At 37.1% G+C, this 27,440-nt stretch overlaps 2 protein-coding genes and 6 non-coding genes across 8 annotated transcripts; 1 reads left to right on the top strand and 7 right to left on the bottom strand.

Annotated features, from left to right (window-relative positions):
* Window positions 1–3,612: 3,612 nt before the first annotated feature.
* Window positions 3,613–3,805, bottom strand: LOC117336942. The gene has a single exon (XR_004534722.1). It is a non-coding gene; the product is annotated as a U2 spliceosomal RNA (small nuclear RNA).
* A 1,268-nt stretch (window positions 3,806–5,073) lies between these two features.
* Window positions 5,074–5,266, bottom strand: LOC117336941. Its single transcript, XR_004534721.1, has one exon. It is a non-coding gene; the product is annotated as a U2 spliceosomal RNA (small nuclear RNA).
* A 1,268-nt stretch (window positions 5,267–6,534) lies between these two features.
* On the bottom strand, window positions 6,535–6,727 carry LOC117336938. Its single transcript, XR_004534718.1, has one exon. It is a non-coding gene; the product is annotated as a U2 spliceosomal RNA (small nuclear RNA).
* Window positions 6,728–7,995: 1,268 nt separating this feature from the next.
* Window positions 7,996–8,188, bottom strand: LOC117336940. The gene has a single exon (XR_004534720.1). It is a non-coding gene; the product is annotated as a U2 spliceosomal RNA (small nuclear RNA).
* A 1,267-nt stretch (window positions 8,189–9,455) lies between these two features.
* LOC117336939 lies at window positions 9,456–9,648 on the bottom strand. The gene has a single exon (XR_004534719.1). It is a non-coding gene; the product is annotated as a U2 spliceosomal RNA (small nuclear RNA).
* A 1,268-nt stretch (window positions 9,649–10,916) lies between these two features.
* LOC117336945 lies at window positions 10,917–11,109 on the bottom strand. Its single transcript, XR_004534725.1, has one exon. It is a non-coding gene; the product is annotated as a U2 spliceosomal RNA (small nuclear RNA).
* Window positions 11,110–15,409: 4,300 nt separating this feature from the next.
* LOC117336602 (G-protein coupled receptor GRL101-like) lies at window positions 15,410–23,168 on the top strand. Its single transcript, XM_033897214.1, has 4 exons — window positions 15,410–15,421; window positions 15,679–17,548; window positions 18,043–18,176; window positions 20,372–23,168. The coding sequence occupies exons 1-4, from the start codon at window positions 15,410–15,412 to the stop codon at window positions 20,465–20,467; spliced, it is 2,112 nt and encodes a 703-aa protein (XP_033753105.1). The 3' UTR covers window positions 20,468–23,168.
* Window positions 23,169–25,681: 2,513 nt separating this feature from the next.
* On the bottom strand, window positions 25,682–27,184 carry LOC117336601. Its single transcript, XM_033897213.1, has one exon. It carries the CDS (start codon window positions 27,182–27,184, stop codon window positions 25,682–25,684), a length of 1,503 nt encoding a protein of 500 aa, XP_033753104.1.
* Between the last annotated feature and the right edge of the window lie 256 nt (window positions 27,185–27,440).

Below are 27,440 nucleotides of genomic sequence, written 5' to 3'. Positions count from 1 at the left end.
CAAAATCGGTAAACCCATTTTTTCACGTTTTTAGGACTTTTTTTTTTTGGGTTGTTTTAAAAAAAGATCCTTAATTTTTGCGACATTTTATGAGGGTTAGGACTTTTTCAGGGGGGTTCGGGGGTGTTAGGATTTTTTTGAAAAAAAAAATGGAAATTTTTTTTAAAAAAGAAAAAAGTTAATTTTTTATTTAGGGGAGGAGGGGCCTTTGGGGGTCTGAAACCCCCGGGAAAACCCCAAAAAAACCCTGTTCCGGCCCAAAAATAATTAAAATACCACTTAAAATCGATTAAAATATAAGAAAAACAACTTTTTTAAAACCCCGGGGAAAAATTAGAAAAAAGGGGTTTATAATGATTTCAGATTTTTCCAAGTATAAGGGGTTATGTTGTAAAATGAAATTTTTTTTTTTTAGTGTTGGTAAGGGGATTAAGTTTAAAATTTTTGGGGGAAAATTTTTTTAGGGCTGATTTTCACGGGGTTTAAAAAGGGGGGGAAAGGAAAAATAACAACTTTTTTGGGGAATATCAAAGGGGTAAATTAAAAAAAAAAATTTTAAAAACGGAAGGACAAAACCCCAGGTTTTTTGGGGTTTTTCCAATTAAGTGGGGGGGGCAGTTTAAAACTTAAACCGTAGTTAAACCCCAAAAAAAACAATTTTTTTATTCAATTACCAAAAAGGGAAAAACAAAATGTGTTTTTTTTGGGGGGGGAAAGATTAATAGGGGGGAATTCGGGTTAGAGGGATTTCAAGGGGAAAAAGTTAAATTTTAGGGTAGGAAATTAATGGATTTTTTGGAAATTTTTTTTTTTTAGTTTTTTCGGGGGGGAAGTTTTTTTTGAGGTATTGTTGGGCAAAAAAAAGGGGGGCCCCCTTTGAAAAAAACTCAAAATAGTTTAAAAACATTTCCTTTTGGAATAAATTTATAAAAAAGGTATACATTTTTGGAAAACCCAAAGCGCCCTGGTTAACAAATTTATTTCAATTTTTTTGGGTTCCGGGGTTAAAAGGGAATTTCCCAAAACAAGCGATTTTATTAAAGAAATTGTAAAAAAAAAAAATGAGGCCCCTTTTTTTGGCAGCCCGATTTTTAGGTTTTACATTTTTTTGGGGGACAAAAAGGGGGCAATTTGTTTTTTTTATGAGGGGGAGGGTTTTTGTTTATTTTGGGGGGTATTGGTAGGAAAGGTTTTAGTTGGGAAAAATCCGGGTTTTTTGGGGGGAAAAAACTTTTTAAATTTTATTTTCCCCCCCCCCAAATCCCCCCGGGAAAGGGGACTTTACTTTTTAAAAAAAGGGGGGGCCCCTTTTGAAAGGGAGAAAAGTTTTTTAAAAACCATTTCAAAAATTTTTTTTTATCTTTTTTTGGAAAAATTATTGGAGGTTTATGTTGTAAATCAAAGGGGGAAAAAATTTTTTTTTAGGTAGGGTTTTTAAAAATTATCCCTTTTTTTGGGGGTTTTTAAAAAGCTAACCCCGGCGGAAATTATAAAAAAGGGAAAAAGGGTTAGGGAACAACGTTTAAACTATGGAAATTGGCAAAGGGTAAAATTAAAAAAAATTTGCCAAAAGGCATGTTTTATCAAAAAAAGGGGGGAAAATTTCCTTTAAAAACCGGGGGGTTAGGGCATTTTTAAATTTTTCCCGTTTTTTTCCCCACAATCAAACAATTTTTGTTGAATTAAGGGAAAAACAAAAAAAAAATGCGGGTTTCCCCCCTTGGGGGAAATTTTGGAATAATCTGGGGTTTGTTGGAAAAAAAAATTTCCCCTTTAGGAGGGGGGGCTTCGAGGAAAAAAAAATTTTTTTTTTTTCCCCTTTTTGGGGGAATTTGTTAAATTTGATTTTTTTTGGGGGGGAATAAAAAAGTGGGTCCCAAAAAAAAAAACCCAAATATAGATTAAAAATTTTTTACATTTTGGGAGGAAAACCCCCAAAAAGGGTGTAAAGCGGAAAATTTAAGGGAAAAAAAAGGGAACGTTAAAATTTTCGGGAACTTTTGGGGGGGGTTCCCTAAAAGGAATTTTACCCCAAAAAAGGAATTGGTTTTTAAGAAAAAAAAAAAAATTTAAAATTTCAGGGGAACTTTTTTTCGCCCGTTTTACCTTTACACCTTTTGTTTTTTAAAAAATTTTTTACATTTAAAAAAGAAGGACCATTTCACTTTGGGGCTGGGGGTTTTTGGGTGTGGCATTATGGGAAAAAACCTTGGCTACTTTTGGTTTGGGAAAAAACAATTTTAAATTTTAGTTCCCCTAAGGGGGAAGGGGGGGGTTGGGTACTGCTGGGCAAGGGGGAAAAGGGGGAAAGTGAATTCCCGGGTTAAATTTTTTAAAAAAAAAAGGGGGCATAGTATTTTAAAAAAATTATACATTTGATTTTTCCAAAAGGGGGAAGGGGGAAAATCTTACAAAACGGTTAATTTAACCCTTTTCCCTTTTTCCGGAAGGAATATTTCAGTGGTTTTCCTTAAAGTTAAAAACCCTTAAGAATTTTATTCGAGGGTATCTAAAATTTAGAAACCTTTTTTTCGGGACCTTTTTTTTGCAATATTTCCGGCGACTATTTAATTTGAAGGACAGAAGACGTAGGGACAACGTTGTACAACGTATCGCAATATGGCGAAAGGGATGTAACTCTAATAAAGCTAATGTGACGCGAAAGGACATGATTTAGTCTAGAAAAGATTCTATTTCGGGGTCAATTTACACATGTATAATAACCGTCGGGGTTATCCGGGTCAGTTTTCATAACTTACACCCGTAGCTTAATTTTCCCACAATCAAACAATTTTATCGCACTCTGATATATCACAGAAAGCGAGCACAGAACCATATCAAAAATAGACTGTGGATTTCCCCCGTTTGGGCAGAAGATTTAATAGGAAGGTGAATGCATCGGGTCCTACTGATTGGATATTCAGGAGAGAAAAAGTTTCCAAAGTTCTATGAGAGGGCTAGACAATTCATGTAGATGTAAAATCTATAGGAAATTTTTTTTTTTTTATCTAGCCTGTTTTTGTCAGGGGGAGTTAGTTTTGTTGTAAATTGAGGTGAATTGTTGGTGCTGAATTCAATACAAGATGGTGGCTCCCTTATGAAAAAAAAGCTCAAATAGGTAGACTTTTAAACAATCTATTTACAGTTTTCGGAGATGACATACTTCAAAATAATGGCTAGTGGACTAGCGTTGAAAACTCCATTTAAGCAGAACAGTGGTTAACGTTAACATTATCGTCTCTGGGAAATCATTTGGTTCCGTGGTTCCTATACAATGTGAATAGTTAGCACAACAATAGCGAGATTTGTCACTTCTACAGCATATGTATAAAATCAATAATACAAGGTCAAGAGGCACACTATTTTTTCGTGCAGTACCGATTGTTTTAGGCACTTTACTCATCTCTTGTTGTCGTTGGTGTTTTACAAACAATTTGATCTACTACGTATTTGTTGCGACATTTTATGAGTGGTTAGGTAGCTATTTCACGTTTAGGTCGTCAGGGGTGATTGGCTAGTGAAATGTGCTTTTATGTGATCAGGAAATCAATACCGTTGGCTACTTTTGGTTTGGGAGAAACTAATGTTAATTTTAGTTATCTCCTCCAGTGGGAGGAGTGGGCCGTTCCCGGAGGTACTGCAATACCGGGCCAACCCGTGGTAAGAGCGGAGCAAGCCCCTGACATCTCACCTGTGTCCAAAAATCAGTTTAATATCGAAGTACCCCGGTGGGGTACGTATCAGATATTAAGCTGATAAGAACAGATACTACACTTTGATCTTAGCCAAAAGGCCGAGAAGCGATACTGCTAGCTACACCAAATCTGGCTTATATTCAATACCGATTTCACGTTTTCACGGTACCTAAGAATATATTCAGTGAGGTTATCGTCCTGTAAAGATCGAAATCGCCTGTAAGAATTTTTAGTGCTGATGCGTAAGTGTGCATTGAAGAATTATGAACCATTTTGCGAGGACCAGTTTTACCCGCGAGACTGTATTTTCACGCGCGACGTATATATTAGTAGAGTGGAAAGGACAGAAGACGTAGGGACAACGTTGTACAACGTATCGCAATATGGCGAAAGGGATGTAACTCTAAATAAAAGTTAATGTGACGCGAAAGGACATGATTTAGTCTAGAAAAGATTCTATTTCGGGGTCAATTTACACATGTATAATAACCGTCGGGGTTATCCGGGTCAGTTTTCATAACTTACACCCGTAGCTTAATTTTCCCACAATCAAACAATTTTATCGCACTCTGATATATCACAGAAAGCGAGCACAGAACCATATCAAAAATAGACTGTGGATTTCCCCCGTTTGGGCAGAAGATTTAATAGGAAGGTGAATGCATCGGGTCCTACTGATTGGATATTCAGGAGAGAAAAAGTTTCCAAAGTTCTATGAGAGGGCTAGACAATTCATGTAGATGTAAAATCTATAGGAAATTTTTTTTTTTTTATCTAGCCTGTTTTTGTCAGGGGGAGTTAGTTTTGTTGTAAATTGAGGTGAATTGTTGGTGCTGAATTCAATACAAGATGGTGGCTCCCTTATGAAAAAAAAGCTCAAATAGGTAGACTTTTAAACAATCTATTTACAGTTTTCGGAGATGACATACTTCAAAATAATGGCTAGTGGACTAGCGTTGAAAACTCCATTTAAGCAGAACAGTGGTTAACGTTAACATTATCGTCTCTGGGAAATCATTTGGTTCCGTGGTTCCTATACAATGTGAATAGTTAGCACAACAATAGCGAGATTTGTCACTTCTACAGCATATGTATAAAATCAATAATACAAGGTCAAGAGGCACACTATTTTTTCGTGCAGTACCGATTGTTTTAGGCACTTTACTCATCTCTTGTTGTCGTTGGTGTTTTACAAACAATTTGATCTACTACGTATTTGTTGCGACATTTTATGAGTGGTTAGGTAGCTATTTCACGTTTAGGTCGTCAGGGGTGATTGGCTAGTGAAATGTGCTTTTATGTGATCAGGAAATCAATACCGTTGGCTACTTTTGGTTTGGGAGAAACTAATGTTAATTTTAGTTATCTCCTCCAGTGGGAGGAGTGGGCCGTTCCCGGAGGTACTGCAATACCGGGCCAACCCGTGGTAAGAGCGGAGCAAGCCCCTGACATCTCACCTGTGTCCAAAAATCAGTTTAATATCGAAGTACCCCGGTGGGGTACGTATCAGATATTAAGCTGATAAGAACAGATACTACACTTTGATCTTAGCCAAAAGGCCGAGAAGCGATACTGCTAGCTACACCAAATCTGGCTTATATTCAATACCGATTTCACGTTTTCACGGTACCTAAGAATATATTCAGTGAGGTTATCGTCCTGTAAAGATCGAAATCGCCTGTAAGAATTTTTAGTGCTGATGCGTAAGTGTGCATTGAAGAATTATGAACCATTTTGCGAGGACCAGTTTTACCCGCGAGACTGTATTTTCACGCGCGACGTATATATTAGTAGAGTGGAAAGGACAGAAGACGTAGGGACAACGTTGTACAACGTATCGCAATATGGCGAAAGGGATGTAACTCTAAATAAAAGTTAATGTGACGCGAAAGGACATGATTTAGTCTAGAAAAGATTCTATTTCGGGGTCAATTTACACATGTATAATAACCGTCGGGGTTATCCGGGTCAGTTTTCATAACTTACACCCGTAGCTTAATTTTCCCACAATCAAACAATTTTATCGCACTCTGATATATCACAGAAAGCGAGCACAGAACCATATCAAAAATAGACTGTGGATTTCCCCCGTTTGGGCAGAAGATTTAATAGGAAGGTGAATGCATCGGGTCCTACTGATTGGATATTCAGGAGAGAAAAAGTTTCCAAAGTTCTATGAGAGGGCTAGACAATTCATGTAGATGTAAAATCTATAGGAAATTTTTTTTTTTTTATCTAGCCTGTTTTTGTCAGGGGGAGTTAGTTTTGTTGTAAATTGAGGTGAATTGTTGGTGCTGAATTCAATACAAGATGGTGGCTCCCTTATGAAAAAAAAGCTCAAATAGGTAGACTTTTAAACAATCTATTTACAGTTTTCGGAGATGACATACTTCAAAATAATGGCTAGTGGACTAGCGTTGAAAACTCCATTTAAGCAGAACAGTGGTTAACGTTAACATTATCGTCTCTGGGAAATCATTTGGTTCCGTGGTTCCTATACAATGTGAATAGTTAGCACAACAATAGCGAGATTTGTCACTTCTACAGCATATGTATAAAATCAATAATACAAGGTCAAGAGGCACACTATTTTTTCGTGCAGTACCGATTGTTTTAGGCACTTTACTCATCTCTTGTTGTCGTTGGTGTTTTACAAACAATTTGATCTACTACGTATTTGTTGCGACATTTTATGAGTGGTTAGGTAGCTATTTCACGTTTAGGTCGTCAGGGGTGATTGGCTAGTGAAATGTGCTTTTATGTGATCAGGAAATCAATACCGTTGGCTACTTTTGGTTTGGGAGAAACTAATGTTAATTTTAGTTATCTCCTCCAGTGGGAGGAGTGGGCCGTTCCCGGAGGTACTGCAATACCGGGCCAACCCGTGGTAAGAGCGGAGCAAGCCCCTGACATCTCACCTGTGTCCAAAAATCAGTTTAATATCGAAGTACCCCAGTGGGGTACGTATCAGATATTAAGCTGATAAGAACAGATACTACACTTTGATCTTAGCCAAAAGGCCGAGAAGCGATACTGCTAGCTACACCAAATCTGGCTTATATTCAATACCGATTTCACGTTTTCACGGTACCTAAGAATATATTCAGTGAGGTTATCGTCCTGTAAAGGTGGAAATCGCCTGTCAGAATTTTTAGTGCTGATGCGTAAGTGTGCATTGAAGAATTATGAACCATTTTGCGAGGACCAGTTTTACCCGCGAGACTGTATTTTCACGCGCGACGTATATATTAGTAGAGTGGAAAGGACAGAAGACGTAGGGACAACGTTGTACAACGTATCGCGATATGGCGAAAGGGATGTAACTCTAAATAAAAGTTAATGTGACGCGAAAGGACATGATTTAGTCTAGAAAAGATTCTATTTCGGGGTCAATTTACACATGTTTAATAACCGTCGGGGTTATCCGGGTCAGTTTTCATAACTTACACTCGTAGCTTAATTTTCCCACAATCAAACAATTTTATCGCACTCTGATATATCACAGAAAGCGAGCACAGAACCATATCAAAAATAGACTGTGGATTTCCCCCGTTTGGGCAGAAGATTTAATAGGAAGGTGAATGCATCGGGTCCTACTGATTGGATATTCAGGAGAGAAAAAGTTTCCAAAGTTCTATGAGAGGGCTAGACAATTCATGTAGATGTAAAATCTATAGGAAATTTTTTTTTTTTTATCTAGCCTGTTTTTGTCAGGGGGAGTTAGTTTTGTTGTAAATTGAGGTGAATTTTTGGTGATGAATTCAATACAAGATGGTGGCTCCCTTATGAAAAAAAAGCTCAAATAGGTAGACTTTTAAACAATCTATTTACAGTTTTCGGAGATGACATACTTCAAAATAATGGCTAGTGGACTAGCGTTGAAAACTCCATTTAAGCAGAACAGTGGTTAACGTTAACATTATCGTCTCTGGGAAATCATTTGGTTCCGTGGTTCCTATACAATGTGAATAGTTAGCACAACAATAGCGAGATTTGTCACTTCTACAGCATATGTATAAAATCAATAATACAAGGTCAAGAGGCACACTATTTTTTCGTGCAGTACCGATTGTTTTAGGCACTTTACTCATCTCTTGTTGTCGTTGGTGTTTTACAAACAATTTGATCTACTACGTATTTGTTGCGACATTTTATGAGTGGTTAGGTAGCTATTTCACGTTTAGGTCGTCAGGGGTGATTGGCTAGTGAAATGTGCTTTTATGTGATCAGGAAATCAATACCGTTGGCTACTTTTGGTTTGGGAGAAACTAATGTTAATTTTAGTTATCTCCTCCAGTGGGAGGAGTGGGCCGTTCCCGGAGGTACTGCAATACCGGGCCAACCCGTGGTAAGAGCGGAGCAAGCCCCTGACATCTCACCTGTGTCCAAAAATCAGTTTAATATCGAAGTACCCCGGTGGGGTACGTATCAGATATTAAGCTGATAAGAACAGATACTACACTTTGATCTTAGCCAAAAGGCCGAGAAGCGATACCGCTAGCTACACCAAATCTGGCTTATATTCAATACCGATTTCACGTTTTCACGGTACCTAAGAATATATTCAGTGAGGTTATCGTCCTGTAAAGATCGAAATCGCCTGTAAGAATTTTTAGTGCTGATGCGTAAGTGTGCATTGAAGAATTATGAACCATTTTGCGAGGACCAGTTTTACCCGCGAGACTGTATTTTCACGCGCGACGTATATATTAGTAGAGTGGAAAGGACAGAAGACGTAGGGACAACGTTGTACAACGTATCGCGATATGGCGAAAGGGATGTAACTCTAAATAAAAGTTCATGTGACGCGAAAGGACATGATTTCGTCTAGAACAGATTCTATTTCGGGGTCAATTTACACATGTATAATAACCGTCGGGGTTATCCGGGTCAGTTTTCATAACTTACACTCGTAGCTTAATTTTCCCACAATCAAACAATTTTATCGCACTCTGATATATCACAGAAAGCGAGCACAGAACCATATCAAAAATAGACTGTGGATTTTCCCCGTTTGGGCAGAAGATTTAATAGGAAGGTGAATGCATCGGGTCCTACTGATTGGATATTCAGGAGAGAAAAAGTTTCCAAAGTTCTATGAGAGGGCTAGACAATTCATGTAGATGTAAAATCTATAGGAAATTTTTTTTTTTTATCTAGCCTGTTTTTGTCAGGGGGAGTTAGTTTTGTTGTAAATTGAGGTGAATTGTTGGTGCTGAATTCAATACAAGATGGTGGCTCCCTTATGAAAAAAAAGCTCAAATAGGTAGACTTTTAAACAATCTATTTACAGTTTTCGGAGATGACATACTTCAAAATAATGGCTAGTGGACTAGCGTTGAAAACTCCATTTAAGCAGAACAGTGGTTAACGTTAACATTATCGTCTCTGGGAAATCATTTGGTTCCGTGGTTCCTATACAATGTGAATAGTTAGCACAACAATAGCGAGATTTGTCACTTCTACAGCATATGTATAAAATCAATAATACAAGGTCAAGAGGCACACTATTTTTTCGTGCAGTACCGATTGTTTTAGGCACTTTACTCATCTCTTGTTGTCGTTGGTGTTTTACAAACAATTTGATCTACTACGTATTTGTTGCGACATTTTATGAGTGGTTAGGTAGCTATTTCACGTTTAGGTCGTCAGGGGTGATTGGCTAGTGAAATGTGCTTTTATGTGATCAGGAAATCAATACCGTTGGCTACTTTTGGTTTGGGAGAAACTAATGTTAATTTTAGTTATCTCCTCCAGTGGGAGGAGTGGGCCGTTCCCGGAGGTACTGCAATACCGGGCCAACCCGTGGTAAGAGCGGAGCAAGCCCCTGACATCTCACCTGTGTCCAAAAATCAGTTTAATATCGAAGTACCCCGGTGGGGTACGTATCAGATATTAAGCTGATAAGAACAGATACTACACTTTGATCTTAGCCAAAAGGCCGAGAAGCGATACTGCTAGCTACACCAAATCTGGCTTATATTCAATACCGATTTCACGTTTTCACGGTACCTAAGAATATATTCAGTGAGGTTATCGTCCTGTAAAGATCGAAATCGCCTGTAAGAATTTTTAGTGCTGATGCGTAAGTGTGCATTGAAGAATTATGAACCATTTTGCGAGGACCAGTTTTACCCGCGAGACTGTATTTTCACGCGCGACGTATATATTAGTAGAGTGGAAAGGACAGAAGACGTAGGGACAACGTTGTACAACGTATCGCAATATGGCGAAAGGGATGTAACTCTAAATAAAAGTTAATGTGACGCGAAAGGACATGATTTAGTCTAGAAAAGATTCTATTTCGGGGTCAATTTACACATGTATAATAACCGTCGGGGTTATCCGGGTCAGTTTTCATAACTTACACCCGTAGCTTAATTTTCCCACAATCAAACAATTTTATCGCACTCTGATATATCACAGAAAGCGAGCACAGAACCATATCAAAAATAGACTGTGGATTTCCCCCGTTTGGGCAGAAGATTTAATAGGAAGGTGAATGCATCGGGTCCTACTGATTGGATATTCAGGAGAGAAAAAGTTTCCAAAGTTCTATGAGAGGGCTAGACAATTCATGTAGATGTAAAATCTATAGGAAATTTTTTTTTTTTTATCTAGCCTGTTTTTGTCAGGGGGAGTTAGTTTTGTTGTAAATTGAGGTGAATTGTTGGTGCTGAATTCAATACAAGATGGTGGCTCCCTTATGAAAAAAAAGCTCAAATAGGTAGACTTTTAAACAATCTATTTACAGTTTTCGGAGATGACATACTTCAAAATAATGGCTAGTGGACTAGCGTTGAAAACTCCATTTAAGCAGAACAGTGGTTAACGTTAACATTATCGTCTCTGGGAAATCATTTGGTTCCGTGGTTCCTATACAATGTGAATAGTTAGCACAACAATAGCGAGATTTGTCACTTCTACAGCATATGTATAAAATCAATAATACAAGGTCAAGAGGCACACTATTTTTTCGTGCAGTACCGATTGTTTTAGGCACTTTACTCATCTCTTGTTGTCGTTGGTGTTTTACAAACAATTTGATCTACTACGTATTTGTTGCGACATTTTATGAGTGGTTAGGTAGCTATTTCACGTTTAGGTCGTCAGGGGTGATTGGCTAGTGAAATGTGCTTTTATGTGATCAGGAAATCAATACCGTTGGCTACTTTTGGTTTGGGAGAAACTTATGTTAATTTTTGTTATCTCCTCCCGTGGGAGGAGTGGGCCGTTCCAGGAGGTACTGCAATACCGGGCCAACCCGTGGAAAGAGCGGAGCAAGCCCCTGACATCTCACCTGTGTCCAAAAATCAGTTTAATATCGAAGTACCCCGGTGGGGTACGTATCAGATATTAAGCTGATAAGAACAGATACTACACTTTGATCTTAGCCAAAAGGCCGAGAAGCGATACCGCTAGCTGCACCAAATCTGGCTTATATTCAATACCGATTTCACGTTTTCACGGTACCTAAGAATATATTCAGTGAGGTTATCGTCCTGTAAAGGTGGAAATCGCCTGTAAGAATTTTTAGTGCTGATGCGTAAGTGTGCATTGAAGAATTATGAACCATTTTGCGAGGACCAGTTTTACCCGCGAGACTGTATTTTCACGCGCGACGTATATATTAGTAGAGTGGAAAGGACAGAAGACGTAGGGACAACGTTGTACAACGTATCGCAATATGGCGAAAGGGATGTAACTCTAAATAAAAGTTAATGTGACGCGAAAGGACATGATTTAGTCTAGAAAAGATTCTATTTCGGGGTCAATTTACACATGTATAATAACCGTCGGGGTTATCCGGGTCAGTTTTCATAACTTACACCCGTAGCTTAATTTTCCCACAATCAAACAATTTTATCGCACTCTGATATATCACAGAAAGCGAGCACAGAACCATATCAAAAATAGACTGTGGATTTCCCCCGTTTGGGCAGAAGATTTAATAGGAAGGTGAATGCATCGGGTCCTACTGATTGGATATTCAGGAGAGAAAAAGTTTCCAAAGTTCTATGAGAGGGCTAGACAATTCATGTAGATGTAAAATCTATAGGAAATTTTTTTTTTTTATCTAGCCTGTTTTTGTCAGGGGGAGTTAGTTTTGTTGTAAATTGAGGTGAATTGTTGGTGCTGAATTCAATACAAGATGGTGGCTCCCTTATGAAAAAAAAGCTCAAATAGGTAGACTTTTAAACAATCTATTTACAGTTTTCGGAGATGACATACTTCAAAATAATGGCTAGTGGACTAGCGTTGAAAACTCCATTTAAGCAGAACAGTGGTTAACGTTAACATTATCGTCTCTGGGAAATCATTTGGTTCCGTGGTTCCTATACAATGTGAATAGTTAGCACAACAACCGCGAGACTGTATTTTCACGCGCGACGTATACATTAGTAGAGTGGAAAGGACAGAAGACGTAGGGACAACGTTGTACAGCGTATTGCGACATGGCGAAAGGGATGTAACTCTAAATAAAAGTTAATGTGACGCGAAAGGACATGATTTAGTCTAGAAAAGATCCTATTTCGGGGCAATTTTTCTTAACTCTCATTTGCAGAGGTGAAAAAAAAAGATGACATTTCAATTCTCCTGTCAGGTGACACCCTCATTTGGTGATTATCTTGATATATATTAGGTTCAATTCACAGCAGCTGTTGCGAAATATTGTGAAACGATCTGTAGCATATTGTGAGGAAAACAATGGCGCAAATAATCACCATGTTTGTTGATATTATTCAAGTGTCAAGAATCGATAAATAATTTTGGCTACTTTGATATGATAGTTTCTTAAAATGTAGAGATGGAAGCTTTGTGAATATAATGCAAGTCCGTATTAACATCTTCCTATTGATTTGCAACTATGAATTGACCTCAATGGACTTATATCACTATAGGGACATATGCAAAGATAATCCACTTTCTAGGACATTAGTTCCGTCACAGAGGGAGCTCTGTAACAGTATCCAATATAGAGACATATGCAAAGATAATCCACTTTCTAGGACATTAGTTCCGTCACAGAGGGAGCTCTGTAACAGTATCCACTATAGGGACATATGCAAAGATAATCCACTTTCTAGGACATTAGTTCCGTCACAGAGGGAGCTCTGTAATAGTATCCACTATAGGGACATATGCAGAGATAATCCACTTTCTAGGACATTGGTTCCGTCACAAAGGGAGCTCTGTAACAGTATCCACTATAGGGACATATGCAGAGATAATCCACTGTCTAGGACATTAGTTCCGTCACAGAGAGAGCTCTGTAACAGTATCAATGTTCAAGGACATGTGCTTTTTGACGTCGTAATAGTCGCACAGAAATGGGTTCTATGATGGCAGTAGAGTCTCCTTTGAAATCGCCCTACCATCCTGGTGATAATAAAATGTAATTTCACTGGTGAAATTATCTAATTTTCGAATACTTGGTTATATGCACAGTTTTTCGTTTACACACATAGGTTGTTGGATATTTTTTCTGATTTATTTGAGCAACTAGGCATATCTGACCTTTACAAACATTACGTTTTGCATTGTTGCGGTCAAATTTAAATGTTACTGTTAAATGCCAATACTAATTCCTATCGAAATGGTCGTTTTCTCTGATCATCGAAATGGCGCTAAATACAATCCTATCTAGGTTTATCATGTACACCGTGACAAGACCATTAGTAATTGGATTCATGTTACAAATGCCACTCTTATACATATTTCGACGACAAATCCAGGTCAATTTAACTGGGACAAACTCAAGTTATCCGGACATATACGGAAAACGCTTCACTCTTTGGGATATTGCTCTTAGATTTAGTATCAGTGTCCCGAACATTTGTTCTGTGATAAAGCACCGGTCTGTCGGATATTTCATAACGTCACTCTACTCCAAATGGCATTTGTTCTGTGACATCACTCCACTCCCCATGACATTTTTAGGACATCACTCCAAGCCGCAGGAGTAATATCGCTTCAAGGACGTATTTGTGACATCGCTCCATTCCCTCAGATAACTTTTTTGTTACATCGTTCCACTCCCTCGGATAACTGTTTTGTTACATCGTTCCACTCCCTCGGATAACTGTTTTGTTACATCGTTCCACTCCCTCGGATAACTGTTTTGTGACCGTGCTCCACTCCCTCAGATAACTGTTTTGTGACCGTGCTCCACTCCCTCGGATAACTGTTTTGTGACATCGCTCCACTCGCCAAGTATAATTGTTTTGTGACATCGTTCCACTCCCCAAGATAATTATTTTGTGACATCGCTTTACTCCACCGGATAACTGTTTTGTGACATCGTTTGACTTCACTTCTCCGGATAATAATTTTTTGTGACATCGCTTCACTCACCCAGGATGCTTGTTTAGTGACATCGCTCCAATCCCTCGAATAACTGTTTTGTAACATCGCTGCATTCCCCCAATAATTGTTTCGTGACATCGCTCCACTCCCCCGGATATTTGCTTGGTGACATCGCTCCACTCCCCATGATAATTGTTTTGTGACATCATTCCACTTGCCTAGATAATTATTTAGTACATCGCCACTCACCAGGATAATTATTTGTGACAGTGTTCCACTCCCCCGGATATTTGTTTGGTGACAACGCTCAACTCCCGATGATAATTATGTAGTACATCACTGAACTCCCCCAAATAATTATTTAGTACATCGCTCCACCACCCAGGATAATTTTGACACACAGCCTTTGTCCCCAGGATTATTGTTTCGCGACATTGCTCCTCTCACAAAGAAAACTTTCTGTAAATCGTTCATTTGTCCACGACATATATGTATCACCATACATTGATATTTTCACCAGGACATTCACATTGCTGGCTAGGGGTGTTTTAACCACTTACTCGCTGAAACAAAATCACATCTGAATCAGAGTGTGTTTTATGTCACAAATATCACTGCAATAATGATAAGCGGTATTACGGGGTTTGTTTTCTTGGTAACTACCTTTACTGTTAGCTCAAATTCGATGCAAAATGTGGATAATTTGGATCAATTTAGCTCCAGGGAAATTGAATAGGAAAATGACTTTAACGGAAACAAAAGTTTTGTCAGTTCTGATGTTTCTTTACCACGTCGAAACCACAAACTACGTGAAAGCAGGGCGATGATAGAGGAGTGCTCCAACAGTAAGTTAAATCATATTCATCTCAACTAAATTATCATTTCTTAATTGTTGATAATTACTTTCTTTTAATGGTCTTTCTCTGGTAATAGTTTTCAAGTGTTGAATGTTTTTTTCACATAGAGAATAGTCCGGAGACCGAAGAAAAAACTTGTCAACCAGAAACATATCATCAACTTGAGAAATACGAATGCTGTTTAGACTGCCTAGAACGAGACACAGGAATAGATTGTGGTAAGTATGTACTATATACTACTGAAATGGAACTCAGACTCAGAACGAAACGACTAACCAATGAGAATCGTATATCGGGATTGATCTCAACATCCCGTTTAGTGCTTTGATATCTCATACATTTTATTTGTGAAATGTATTTTCAAATCAATCAATTCCGTTATTTTACAGACACTGTCAATATAACGTGCTTTGATTCAAACATTATACAGTGAAACCTGTCTTTACCGACTATTGGCTTAAACGACATTCTTTTTCATCCTTTTTCGGGCATTACATATTTATTTTTTTACCTACGAATGCTTAAAATGGCGTATATTTGTTAATTGCGATGAACGTATCGGTTTGGTGACGACAGTTTTCTTTTTCATTTTGATGTTGAATTTATATTTATAAATATATAATATCATTTTATATTCAAAGACTTGCCAGTACTTAATGATCCTAATAGTTGGCATATATATATTTCCTTGTGGGATATATAAGCGCAAGCATGGGATGCTTACTCTTCCGTGATACCTGGTATCAGTTTCTTTGTACCTTTTCCAAGGGCTTCTATTACGACTTCGTTATTATGTCAGTAATATTTGTTTGTTACAGTACCACGCAACTGTTATCAGATCTACGACTGTTTGCCTGCATCTCCGACGTGGTTGGACGTATCTGGACTTACGTAATAGTAACATCACCGTTCTTCCAACGAATCTACTCGAAGACTTGTCAGAATTATCTCTTCTTCTATTATCTAATAATCGACTTGTAGGTCTCCCTTATAACACATTCATTGGGCTGTCCAAGCTTACTCTTCTGGATATTGGCGATAATTACTTAGCAGTTCTTCCGGGTAATATATTCAAGGACTTGTTAGAACTTACTCATCTTATAATGTATAATAATAACATAATATATCTTCCTAATGACATATTCAATGGACTGTCAAACCTCACTTACCTAGACCTATACAAGAATAAAATTACATTTCTTCCTTATAATGTATTCAACGGCTTGACTAACCTACGGGTTCTTAGTCTGCGTTGGAATAACATATTAACTCTCCCTCCTAACGTTTTTAGTGGACTTTCTCAACTTTCCTATCTCGACCTATACAACAATAACCTTGTGTTTATCCCTTATAATATCTTAAGTGGTCTATCTAAACTTCGCCGCCTCTTCCTTAACAACAATGATATAATACTTCTTCCGGACAACCTTTTCAATGGTCTATCGGAACTTCAGTATCTAGATTTGTCACATAATAATATAGCAGCTATTCCATTTAATCTGTTCATGGGGCTGTCTAAACTGACTGACTTATATCTGCACTGCAACAACTTAGTAGATCTTCCCAATGATGTATTTGTTGTTAGTAATTCAATTGGACATCAAAACCTATTGAATAATGAGTCAGCTGTCGTATCACCTTTACCCGAGAACCTTTTAAGAGTAGACCTGGCATTAAATTCATTGGTCCATTTACCACGTCTACCAAGAACACTCTCTGAAATTAATATTCGGGGCAACAACATAAAAGTGACCGAAAATATGTTTAAGGGTTTATATAACCTAACGAAAATATTGACTGCCAATCTCTTCGTTTGTTGTGTTAAGCCGACACCCGAGACTGAGTGTTTTGAACCAATATCATCATTGCAGACTTGTCATAGGAACCCAGACACCTGTAGATATAAAGGTCATGCAATATCATCATGTTATGCCTTGATAAGTTCATATATTCTAAAAACCTGCCTTTGGATAATTGGAATTTGTGCTTTAACAGGAAATCTTGCCGTCATAGTCTACAGAATATTCTTTGACAGAGAAAACATTACAAAGAACTATTCAATGTTCACATTGAATTTGGCTATTTCTGATTTACTAATGGGTATCTACCTTCTGATAATAGGTATGGTTGATGCGCATTATAACGGTGTATATGCCTGGAATGACCAGAAATGGAGAAAGAGCATTTTATGTACCACGGCAGGTATCCTATCTAGTGTATCCAGCGAAATGTCGACATTTCTTATTTTAATGGTTTCAGTAGACAGACTAATTGTTATTATGTTCCCCCTATCCCGTCTCTCCCGACGGAGTATTTCATGGAGAATGGCACTGATTGTCTCAGTGTTATTCTGGATAGTCTCCGTAACGCTGGCAATCATCCCTACGGTCACTCTGCAATCCTACTTCAAAGGCGAATTCTACTCTCAATCAAGTGTATGCCTCGCCCTTCCTCTTACAAAGGACATCCAATCAGGAACAGAATATTCCTTTGCTGTATTTGTTTATCTCAACAGCATCATCTTCACTATTATAGTGGTATGTCAGATATGTATTTTCAAAAGTATCAGAACCAGTGGAAGACGAGTTACATCATCACAGAATCGCCAAAGAGAGACGAATGTTGCAATAACTCTGTTCTTTGTGGTAGTGACAGACTTTTGCTGTTGGTGTCCCATTGGTATCATGGGTATGTTGCTTTTTATAACGTCTTGTCAAGATCGTGATTTATACTCTATATTATCTGATTTCGCCCGAGAACACACTATACAGTTCTCTTGCATGAATCTTACTGTTGTAACAACAGATACTACGGCATGAACATGAAACATTTGTAAATGTATTCAACTTTATATTTTTACCACATATTAATCAAACAAAATAAAATACAAGATACAAAAAAGTAAACATATTTATTTATTTATTCATCTTAAATCTAAAAATATATATCCTTGTTATAATTACTTGCCTATGATTCAATTGCTTTATAAGATATAAGACAGTGGTGGACAATAACAAGGGAAAGTAATTCACCATAATTTTTAAAAACACCTAGTCTACCAGCTTTTTACGGCTAGACAGTATGACGTTTTATTGGGAATCGTGTCACAGTATTAAAGCCAATCAAGAAGTATGAAAATATCCTTTTATAACAAAATATGACCTGTACGTGATATGTTCCAGGTTTGGCTTCTAGATATCGGGTGGAGATTCCTGGGGGCGTGTATGCCTGGGTGATGGTGTTCGTACTACCAATTAATGCCGCCATCAATCCGTTTCTGTACACCGCTACAGCTATCTGGAGGCGAAGACAAAAGGTGGGTTTAAATTAAATTAATTCGGATGGTATGTTTTCTTTCGTGTACTTTATTTCTTAAATTAATATTTAACTATTTTTTAAAAACCATTTATTGTCATGAGCAGAATCGAACAATATTAAAAAGTAATTAAGAATTAGGTAAGAATAGAAAAGATAGAAAATCCATTAATTATGATAAAAATATTGTAATAGTTAATAATTCTCTATGTCAGGAAGATGATCTTTTTAAGAATTTTCATGACAGCAATGCAAAACTTGGTGTGTTATGGTAGATTGCATGCTAATGATGCGTGTGTTTACTAGTTAGTCCCTTGCCGTTTGAAAAACGGGGGGACTATCCTATAGGTTTACCCTTCGTCCGTCTGTCTGTCCGTCTGTCACACAATAGTTGTCCGGACAACTCCTTCTAAAGTACTAATCCGATTTTAATGAAACTTGGTATACATGACCAGTATAACATGCAGTTGTGCATCCCACATTTTTTCTTTTTTTTTTTTCGAAAAACCAATTTTCAAAATGGCCGCCGACTTCTCATTGGTTGAGACTTGTCCGGACAACTCCTCCTAAAGTACTACTCCGATTTTAACGAAACTTGGTATACATGACCAGTATAGGATGTAGTTGTGCTACCCACTTTTTTTTCTTCAAAAATTCGTTTTTCAAAATGGCTGCCGGCTTCTCATTGGTTGAGACTTGTCCGGACAACTCCGCCTAAAGTACTACTCCGATTTTAACGAAACTTGGTATACATGATCAGTATAACATGTAGTTGTGCATCCTAATTTTTCTTTTCGAAAAAAAAAAAAAAAAAAAAAACATTTCACAAAATGGCTGCCGACTTCTCATTGGTTGAGGCTTGTCCGGACAACTCCTCCTAAAGTGCATCTACGATTTTAACGAAACTTGGTATACATGATCAGTATAACATGTAGTTGTGCATCCCACATTTTTTGTTTTTCAAAAATTCCTTTTTCAAACTGGCTGCCGGCTTCTCATTGGTTGAGGCTTGTCCGGACAACTCCTCCTTAAGTACTACTCCGATTTTAACGAAACTTGGTATTCTTGATCAGTATAACATGTAGTTGTGCATCCCATTTTTTTTTCCGAAAAACCAATTTTCAAAACGGCCGCCGACTTCTCATTGGTTGAGGCTTCTCCGGACAACTCCTCCTAAAGTACTTCTACGATTTTAACGAAACTTGGTATACATGATCAGTATAACATGTAGTTGTGCATCCTAATTCTTCTTTTTGAAAAAAAAAACATTTTACAAAATGGCCGCCGGCTTCTCATTGGTTGAGGTTTGTCCGGACAACTCCTCCTAAAGTACTACTCCGATTTTAATGAAACTTGGTATTCATGATCAGTATAACATGTAGTTGTGCATCTCATTTTTTTCCGAAAACCCAATTTTCAAAATGGCCGCCGACTTCTCATTGGTTGAGGCTTGTCCGGACAACTCCTCCTAAAGTACTACTCCGATTTTAACGAAACTTGGTATACATGATCAGTATAACATGTAGTTGTGCATCCTAATTTTTCTTTTCGAAAAAAAAAATAAAACATTTTACAAAATGGCCGCCGGCTTCACATTGGTTGAGGAGTCTCCGGACAATCCTAAAGTACTACTCCGATTTTAACGAAACTTGGTATACGTGATCAGTATAACACGTAGTTTAAGAAATGAGAAATAAATAGTTGCACTCCTGGGTCAGGCAGGGGACTTTGTATTGCTGTTACAATACTATACATCCTTGTTTTGATTGAAATTCAAGTTTTACTTTCACTTCCGCTTTTATACCATTTTCAAAGGTACTTAAGTCGACTTCTTTCTACGAAATTGCCTACACTTTGATGTATTAACTGTAAACGAGAAATCCACGATGATTTTCTTTCATTTTACAGAAGATACACACCGAAATACAAATTTTCGCTGATTTAAATATGTTAAACGTATTAAGGATAATGATAAAGAGTTTTTTTATAAGTCAAAACCAAAGGTTAAAAAATATCTAACTAGGTTTCATGTTTAGCTCTCTAAATAATAACATTCCGAACGAAAATATTACTGCAATACATACGCTTAATTTGAGATGAAGTATAATTAAATGAATTCATTGAAATATATATCCAACAAAGCCTATTCAAACGAAGTAGGACATTACAATGTGTGTTTGGTTATTTTCTTTACAGATAACAACCCCCCTGCCGTCACTGAAACCATGTTATGAAATTGGAGAGAAAATATCTGTAAATCATGAAAAAAGAACCGCTGTATTGTTTTACTAATTATATACGGCAATTGAAAACCAATACAAGTGAGAACTATTTAGATTGCCATATCACACAGCGAAAGGGCACACACATGTATATGGCATATGTATAGGTTTCAGATTATGCCTATCAACACAGAGGTCATGCTTCATTGTTGCGCGTGTTTGCCAGACATTATAGTGACCATAGTCTACTAAAGGAGTGAACTATCTTTGGTAACACGTAATGCGCATGTGTACAGAGACAAGAAGTTACCGTGCGCATGTCCAGTCGACTATGCTGCAACCACCGACTTAACTTTGGTCCGACCACGGCAACTAGACTTCATTTGGGCATTTGTCATCATTTTGAAGCACGATAGTGAATGGATATTGTTTATCTGCAAAAGTACCCCATTAGACGAAAAAGCCTAACTAAAGTAAAAACACTGATGAACGAACTCGGTTGTTTTTATAAAGGACACTTATTAGAAATATGTGATACGAGCAGTTGTACTCTGGTGCAAGATCTACCATACTAGCTAAGGTAGTCTCTGCCTAAATATAAGCCTGAATATAAAGAGCACCCTGATCGGGGGTCAGTCGACCTAGTTATTCAGGTTAGAGAGCCAGTCAAATCAGTTATGGACCAGTCGAGCCGGGGAATCAGTGTGTTGGAGAGAGTAATATTGCTGTACTGAAGATATATAATCATATATCAATATACACCGGAAGAGCCCAGCAAAGGGTGAAAGCTGCTAGGAAGTTGATCGTCCATTTTTGTTATTTTTCCTTATATATTAACCTTATTTCAGGACCATTAAATGGTCTGGAACTATATATAACATAGTTTTTGGTTTCATTTAAAGTGTAGCTTGCAAGCCAGCCTTAAATATGTAACGGATATCTTCCGAATGTGACTTCCGGAAATCTGGAATTTCGCATTTACCTGTTTAAGGAGAGTCTAGGGACGTGTACTGGGTTGTATCATACGTACAAAGACGAGAAACGGCTTTCCACAAGAATTTGGGGTGTTAATTTTGGAATCGATATTTGAAACAGAACGCGAACAGAATGCTGCAGATAAATATCTTATTTGAAAAGAGGGGATGGTTATAGATGGTATATTTAGCACCATGAAGAGACCAAGGTCACAGTGGATGGACCATGGTCGGAGAATTTTATCTTTTTGTAGGATTGTGTTAGAGTAGGACTGATCGAATATGGAAATGTCAAGTAGGGACATAATAGAAATTAATCAAAGAAACCATTCAATCACACAGAGTCGCATTGAATCATTGGCTTAGTGAATGAATCGTGTCATACAGTTTTATGGAAGTTTTTGCATTCAATGAAAATATGAGGTTTATTTTATCAAGCTAAAATGTTCAAAGATGTGTGTAAATCAAAACAGACAAGTTAAATGCCATCTTTAATACATTTTATTTACATTAAACATAGTTGAAATTTCACACAGACTGAAAAGATATCACGATATATTGATACATATATAATTTCTCACACCTTTACATATGTAAGATAAATTTGTCGCATGTGTACCACCCATGTGGGATATCTCTACCCCACATAGGTGCACCGATTGACCGCAGTTCCGGGATTCCTTTTTTTATTGTGTGACGTCAGTGGGAAAACACTTCTGTTTGTTTATACATCTTTTCATTTTGTCTATGTGCCATTTGAACCAATTATCAATTGTGAACATTGACTTATAGATTCAGTCATATTGTTACTGTTTGTCGAGAATGTATTTTTACAGCGGAAGACTAGATATGTTTCGTTGGGCAAGCAATCATAGGCGGAGGAATATGACGTTATGTCAAACAGTTTCCGGAAAGCCGATCACCACAAAACATCAAACATTAATCAAAATACATTTGCTCTTATCTTGACACTTTGACAGTCAGCTTATTTTTCAAGTTATACCATAATTTGTTCCCATCTTTATAAATATATAATTGGTTTTATTGTCGGTCACCGAGAAAAAAATACAAAGTGTTTTTTTATAGTTTCGCCATGTTGGATCAATTTCCCCATGCATTTCACGAAAAAGGTGTGAGAAAAATAGTCCATTATATGTTAGGTATGTGGGATAGAGAAATCCCTACATATGATGTACTCTATTAATCTATAATTGGCATATAGTAATAACGACAGTGCAGACAGGTAACAAGTTTATTTGTCTATACTGCCGTTATTACTACATGAACAATTATCTATTTCCAGTAATACGCATCCAGCGAACATCTGTTTGTTAGGATCAATTACCTATATTTGAGTCATTACTCACTAGAGCCTATAAACTGTATACCTGGTAATTTTCCCATTCATTTAATTTTCGCCATTTTCGCCCTTTGAAGATAGGGCGAGTTTAAGACTAAGGCGAACATTTCTGAATTCCGAGGGCAACTGTATTGAGATTTCCGAACGGAATTTTTCGATTTTATACACGAGGAAAAGGATATTTCTTGAAAACCATCTAGGGCGAATTTTAACGGGACAAATATGTTCTGTGTTGCTCAAGGACGAAAATTACCAGGTTTACAGTATTTATGTCTATATATGTATATAGCATATATACCTGCTGGTATATTTATATATGTACAAATGTATTTATCATCGTTTTATTCTGAGTAAATATTCATTGATGGAGTAAATCATCAGAAAAAATATTAATATCGTGATTTTATAGGATAAATAATTATGATCACATCGTTAAGATATCAATATCTTAGCAAATCATACGCTACAGTAAAGTACAAGAAAGTTTAATGATTGCGCATCTCCCTGGCAACAGCCATCGCACAGTGTGTAATTTTCTATCAGTTTGTGGAATACCGGTAAACAATACTCTCCAACTCATCAAACACAACTTGATATCATCGTTATACAACCTATCGAGATTCACAGAAATCAGTTGAAAAATGTAAGATCTCAGTATAGAAATTAAACACTGAAGTTAAACTTCCAGAAAAATAGCGGAATCAAAAATTGCCTCTCACGGAAGCGTAACCTGATATCATGATTATAAAGCTGACCAAGTTACAAAGAAATTGGTTGATTATTTAAAAATCTAATTTTGATATAAAAAAAAAATAGCAATAACTTTTGCAAAAAATATTTCAGTCAAAATCTTTCATGGGGGAAACAATCATCCTGGTTAAAACGCCTACCAAGTTTCAAAGAAATCGGTTGAAAAATATAGATTTCATGACAAAAAGTATATACCGAAATAAAGGACAATAATTTTTTCCATGATTATTAAACACATAGATATTTAGTAAAACAAAAATAGCCGAATCAAAATTTACTTGGTGGAAAGAAATATATCATGATTAAAATGCATACAAAGTTTCAGAACGATCGGTCAAAAAATATACAAGATCTCCAAACAAATCAAAGTTTACGCCGGATAAACGGACTGCCCAATGCCATAATATTCCCGTCGAATTAACGGGTGAAGCAATACAATCTAAAAAGTAGATAGTAGCTACTGACGTACCATCAGTAATGCCTTATTCTACCACAATACGCCGTGTTATTCCACTCTCAAGCCATTGCATAAATGTGCCGACTGTTGGAGATATATATGTTATATTCCATTAGTGAAATATGACCTTCCGGTCTTTTGATTGGTCAAGAATTCGAACTTTTACCCAGGCTGCAATTGTTCTTGACGTCATCAATAATGGAATGACGTCACATCACCGGGTCCCAGCCGTCACCTGTACACTTTATTTGCATACGCGAAATTAGACTTGGCCATGATTGTGGTAGAAACAGGTCACACGATTCGTGATTTATGGATATGGAATTTAATTCACACTCGTTAGTTAAGCTTTTTTTTATTACATTTTTACCAAAAATATCAAAAATTATTCATTCTATAAATATTGATATCATAATTAAATACCAAAATAATTGACCAATCGGAAAGCCCGACATATATGTCAGCACCTGGACAGGGGGAACTATTTTTTGTTTACAAAGTATCGCTGTAGGCCTAGTTAGCATACGGGGTAGGTTTTCTTTGATAAAAAATGTAATAAATAAGATATCTAACAGTGTCTTCAGTAATACCAAATATATTTCACTTGTGTGGCTAATATTTTAATATATTTGGTATTACTGAAGACACTTTTAGATATCCTCTATGTAACTTTTCAAAAATAACTTAGTTTAAACTTTCTTTTATTCAGACATTTCAAAAACATGTATAGTTACAAAATTGAATGTACAGAATAGGAAATAGAAACAAGTGTCTCAGACACTTATGTAAATCTATCACCTTATCATAAACAGCAAATATAATGAGGATGGACAACATATTATTGGCATATAAGACCATATATTAACATTGAATAACAAAAGTTTAAGCAAGGAAAAGAAAAGGAAAATGGTGAATACTTGGTGTAGAGTTCAGATTGTTGAGACAGACAACTTGACTTTAAGTACAAAAACATGCTTTTGGAATAAATTTGGAATAAATAAAATTTTATGAAAACCTGTTTGTTTTAAGTATATAATCTTGAACAGGTAAGACGATGACCTTGTTTTCTTGTAGTGAAAGTGTTTGGTTCCCAAATAGTAAGATATCTGTTGTAATATTAAAAGGTAAGGAATATAAATACTGCCTTCTTATGTCGTCATACCTGGCATATACTAAAAGGAAATGGGTAGCGTTTTCAACTTGCCCGCACAGACAAAGCGGGGATTGAACAATGTTTTTATTATATAAATAACTGTTTAGGGAACTACATTCCATTCGTAGACGAGCATGATAAAGTTGACCCTTTCGGGTTCCAAATGTGTAGTGGATAGGTATGTTCCTGCTTAACTGTTGATCGAGGTAAGATTTTAGAGCAGAAACAGATGGGTTTGATCGAACGTGAGGTGGAAGTCTATTCCATTGATCTATTGTAGAGGGTAAAAACGATTGTTTATAAAAAGCAGTTTTGCAAAATATTGGAGTGACAAATGTTTGGTCCGAGTTTCTTGTATCATAGTTATGTCCCTCCGAAACTGTGTTAGGTATAAGACCATATAAATATTGAGGAGTATATTGATAGAACATTTTATGAATTTGAAGAATTTTTCGATTTTGTCTACGATCAAATAAACTAGTCCATCCTACCTCATTTAACAATTTATCAGTACTGGTTAGCAAAAATAACTTACTCGTGTGAAATAAATTCCATATCCATCAACCACTCGTTATGTAATCTCTGTATGTCTAGTTGAATATATATTCATATGTCTCAATTTTTCCGCTATTGTATCCCACCCAGAGAACATGCGTTGTACTTTCTTGCACCATCTCCACAGTTAGCGGTTCATCTTCGATTTTGCTGATCAAAGTTTTAAGAAAATGGCCCTCCTTGTCTAGCAGGATCACCCGTCGCCGGCCTTGATCAGCAACCAGTATGTTGTGATCCCTATCAAACGTGACCCCCTGAGGATCGAAATCTGAAGCTTCAATTTGGTCATCCTCATTTTCTTTTCCGTGGTACTTGAATTTCAAATTAAGCTTTTCGTCGCAGACATACAAACATCCTGGCTCGTTATTTAGGATAGCCAGGTCGCCAGTGTCGGTATTCACACGAATAGTATTCGGTGTTGTCAAAACCATACCCTCTTCACTTTTGGACACGAAGGGTTTCCTTTTCCCACGCATGTCGACCTTGACTGGTGTTACGTGTCCAGGAGTCACGAGCACGATGTCATTTTCAGCTGTGATGCTGATGCTTTGTGGATCGGACTCAAACTGGAACAGCTCTATCCCAAATGTTTCGTCTTCTTCTTCTGGGGATATCTTTTTAAGAGTATTGTCCTCGCAAGCAACTACGAGACTTGTCACATCGTTGCTTTGGGTTATGCAACAGAGATCATTAACACCAGAATTGAGTTCAAGCTTTTTAAGGAAGTCTCCCGTAAATGTGACAAGATGTAGTATGCATTCATCGCCACTGACCCATGCAGAATTTCCATCCATTACCGGACAAATGCGGTAAACGGCGTCATCATCTCTATTACGGAACGAGCTTTTTAATCTTACACTTACTGAGTTCAGCTGTGATGTATCGATTTGCAACTTCCCAAACAAAGCTTCGAGAACTGTTATATCCTCAAAGGGAGAAGGAGCTATGAAAGTTTGGCTTCTGGTCGACGTCCTGCCGTGACTTGCAGATGCATTCTTTTCTAATTCATTCCCTAAATGGAGTGATTTTTTGAAATCTTCATACTCGCGTGAATGCACCAAGTCACGACATTTGTTAGTTTTTTGCTCTAGTTTCGTTTTCACATCGGTAATTTCTTGAAGAACTTTCCTCAGTCTTCTGTTGTTTTTCCGTTGGTATCTTTCGGATTTTTTTCTACCACTTTCAACAATTTCATCGATATGAGCTTTTAAAATTTTGCCTCGTTTTTCTATTTGAGAAACTAATATCTGAGATTCCTTTTCATTATCGTCCATTCTTTCTTTCACATTAGCACAGCCTAAATTTAATTGGTACAATCGGTCGTCGGTATCGGTAAGAACTTTCAACACCTCCAACTTCTGCTCAGAAATGAAGGCTTGCAAATCGCCAAAGATGTGTCCATTATGCCCTCCTATCACGCAGTCGTGACATATGAACTCCCCTTTACATGTTTTACAAGAATATTCCATTGGTAGGTTGTGATCTCTGCATTTCTCTGTTACGTCTATTGTTCTTTCGACCGCTACCTGTCCAGCCATGGCGGTATCACAGCCCTAAAATCAAAAGAAACTTCATAGAGTAGTTGCAAATTCATCTTTTCAATTTTGTATCAAGGTGAGACACCAAATACACACTGTTTTGTTCACATGGTATTCAATGATGTTTGCAAATGCGTCTCAAAAACGTGAAATCCAAATGGAGTCAATGTCAAAAATCCAAATATCATTATACCATGATTTTTAGCAAAAACCAAAATCTAACGACAATAGCCATAATCTACCCAAAGCATTGGAA

This window comes from Pecten maximus, chromosome 10, assembly GCF_902652985.1.
Source record: "Pecten maximus chromosome 10, xPecMax1.1, whole genome shotgun sequence".
In the NCBI taxonomy this organism is placed as follows: domain Eukaryota; kingdom Metazoa; phylum Mollusca; class Bivalvia; order Pectinida; family Pectinidae; genus Pecten; species Pecten maximus.
This window is presented reverse-complemented; position numbering and strand designations above follow the sequence as displayed.

Coding starts and splice junctions, on each gene's coding strand:
- LOC117336602 (XM_033897214.1), top strand. Junction 17,549..18,042: donor GTGTCCCATTGGTATCATGG/GTATGTTGCTTT, acceptor GATATGTTCCAG/GTTTGGCTTCTAGATATCGG. Junction 18,177..20,371: donor TCTGGAGGCGAAGACAAAAG/GTGGGTTTAAAT, acceptor TTTTCTTTACAG/ATAACAACCCCCCTGCCGTC.
- LOC117336601 (XM_033897213.1), bottom strand. CDS start 27,184: ATGGCTGGACAGGTAGCGGTCGAAAGAACAATAGACGTAACAGAGAAA.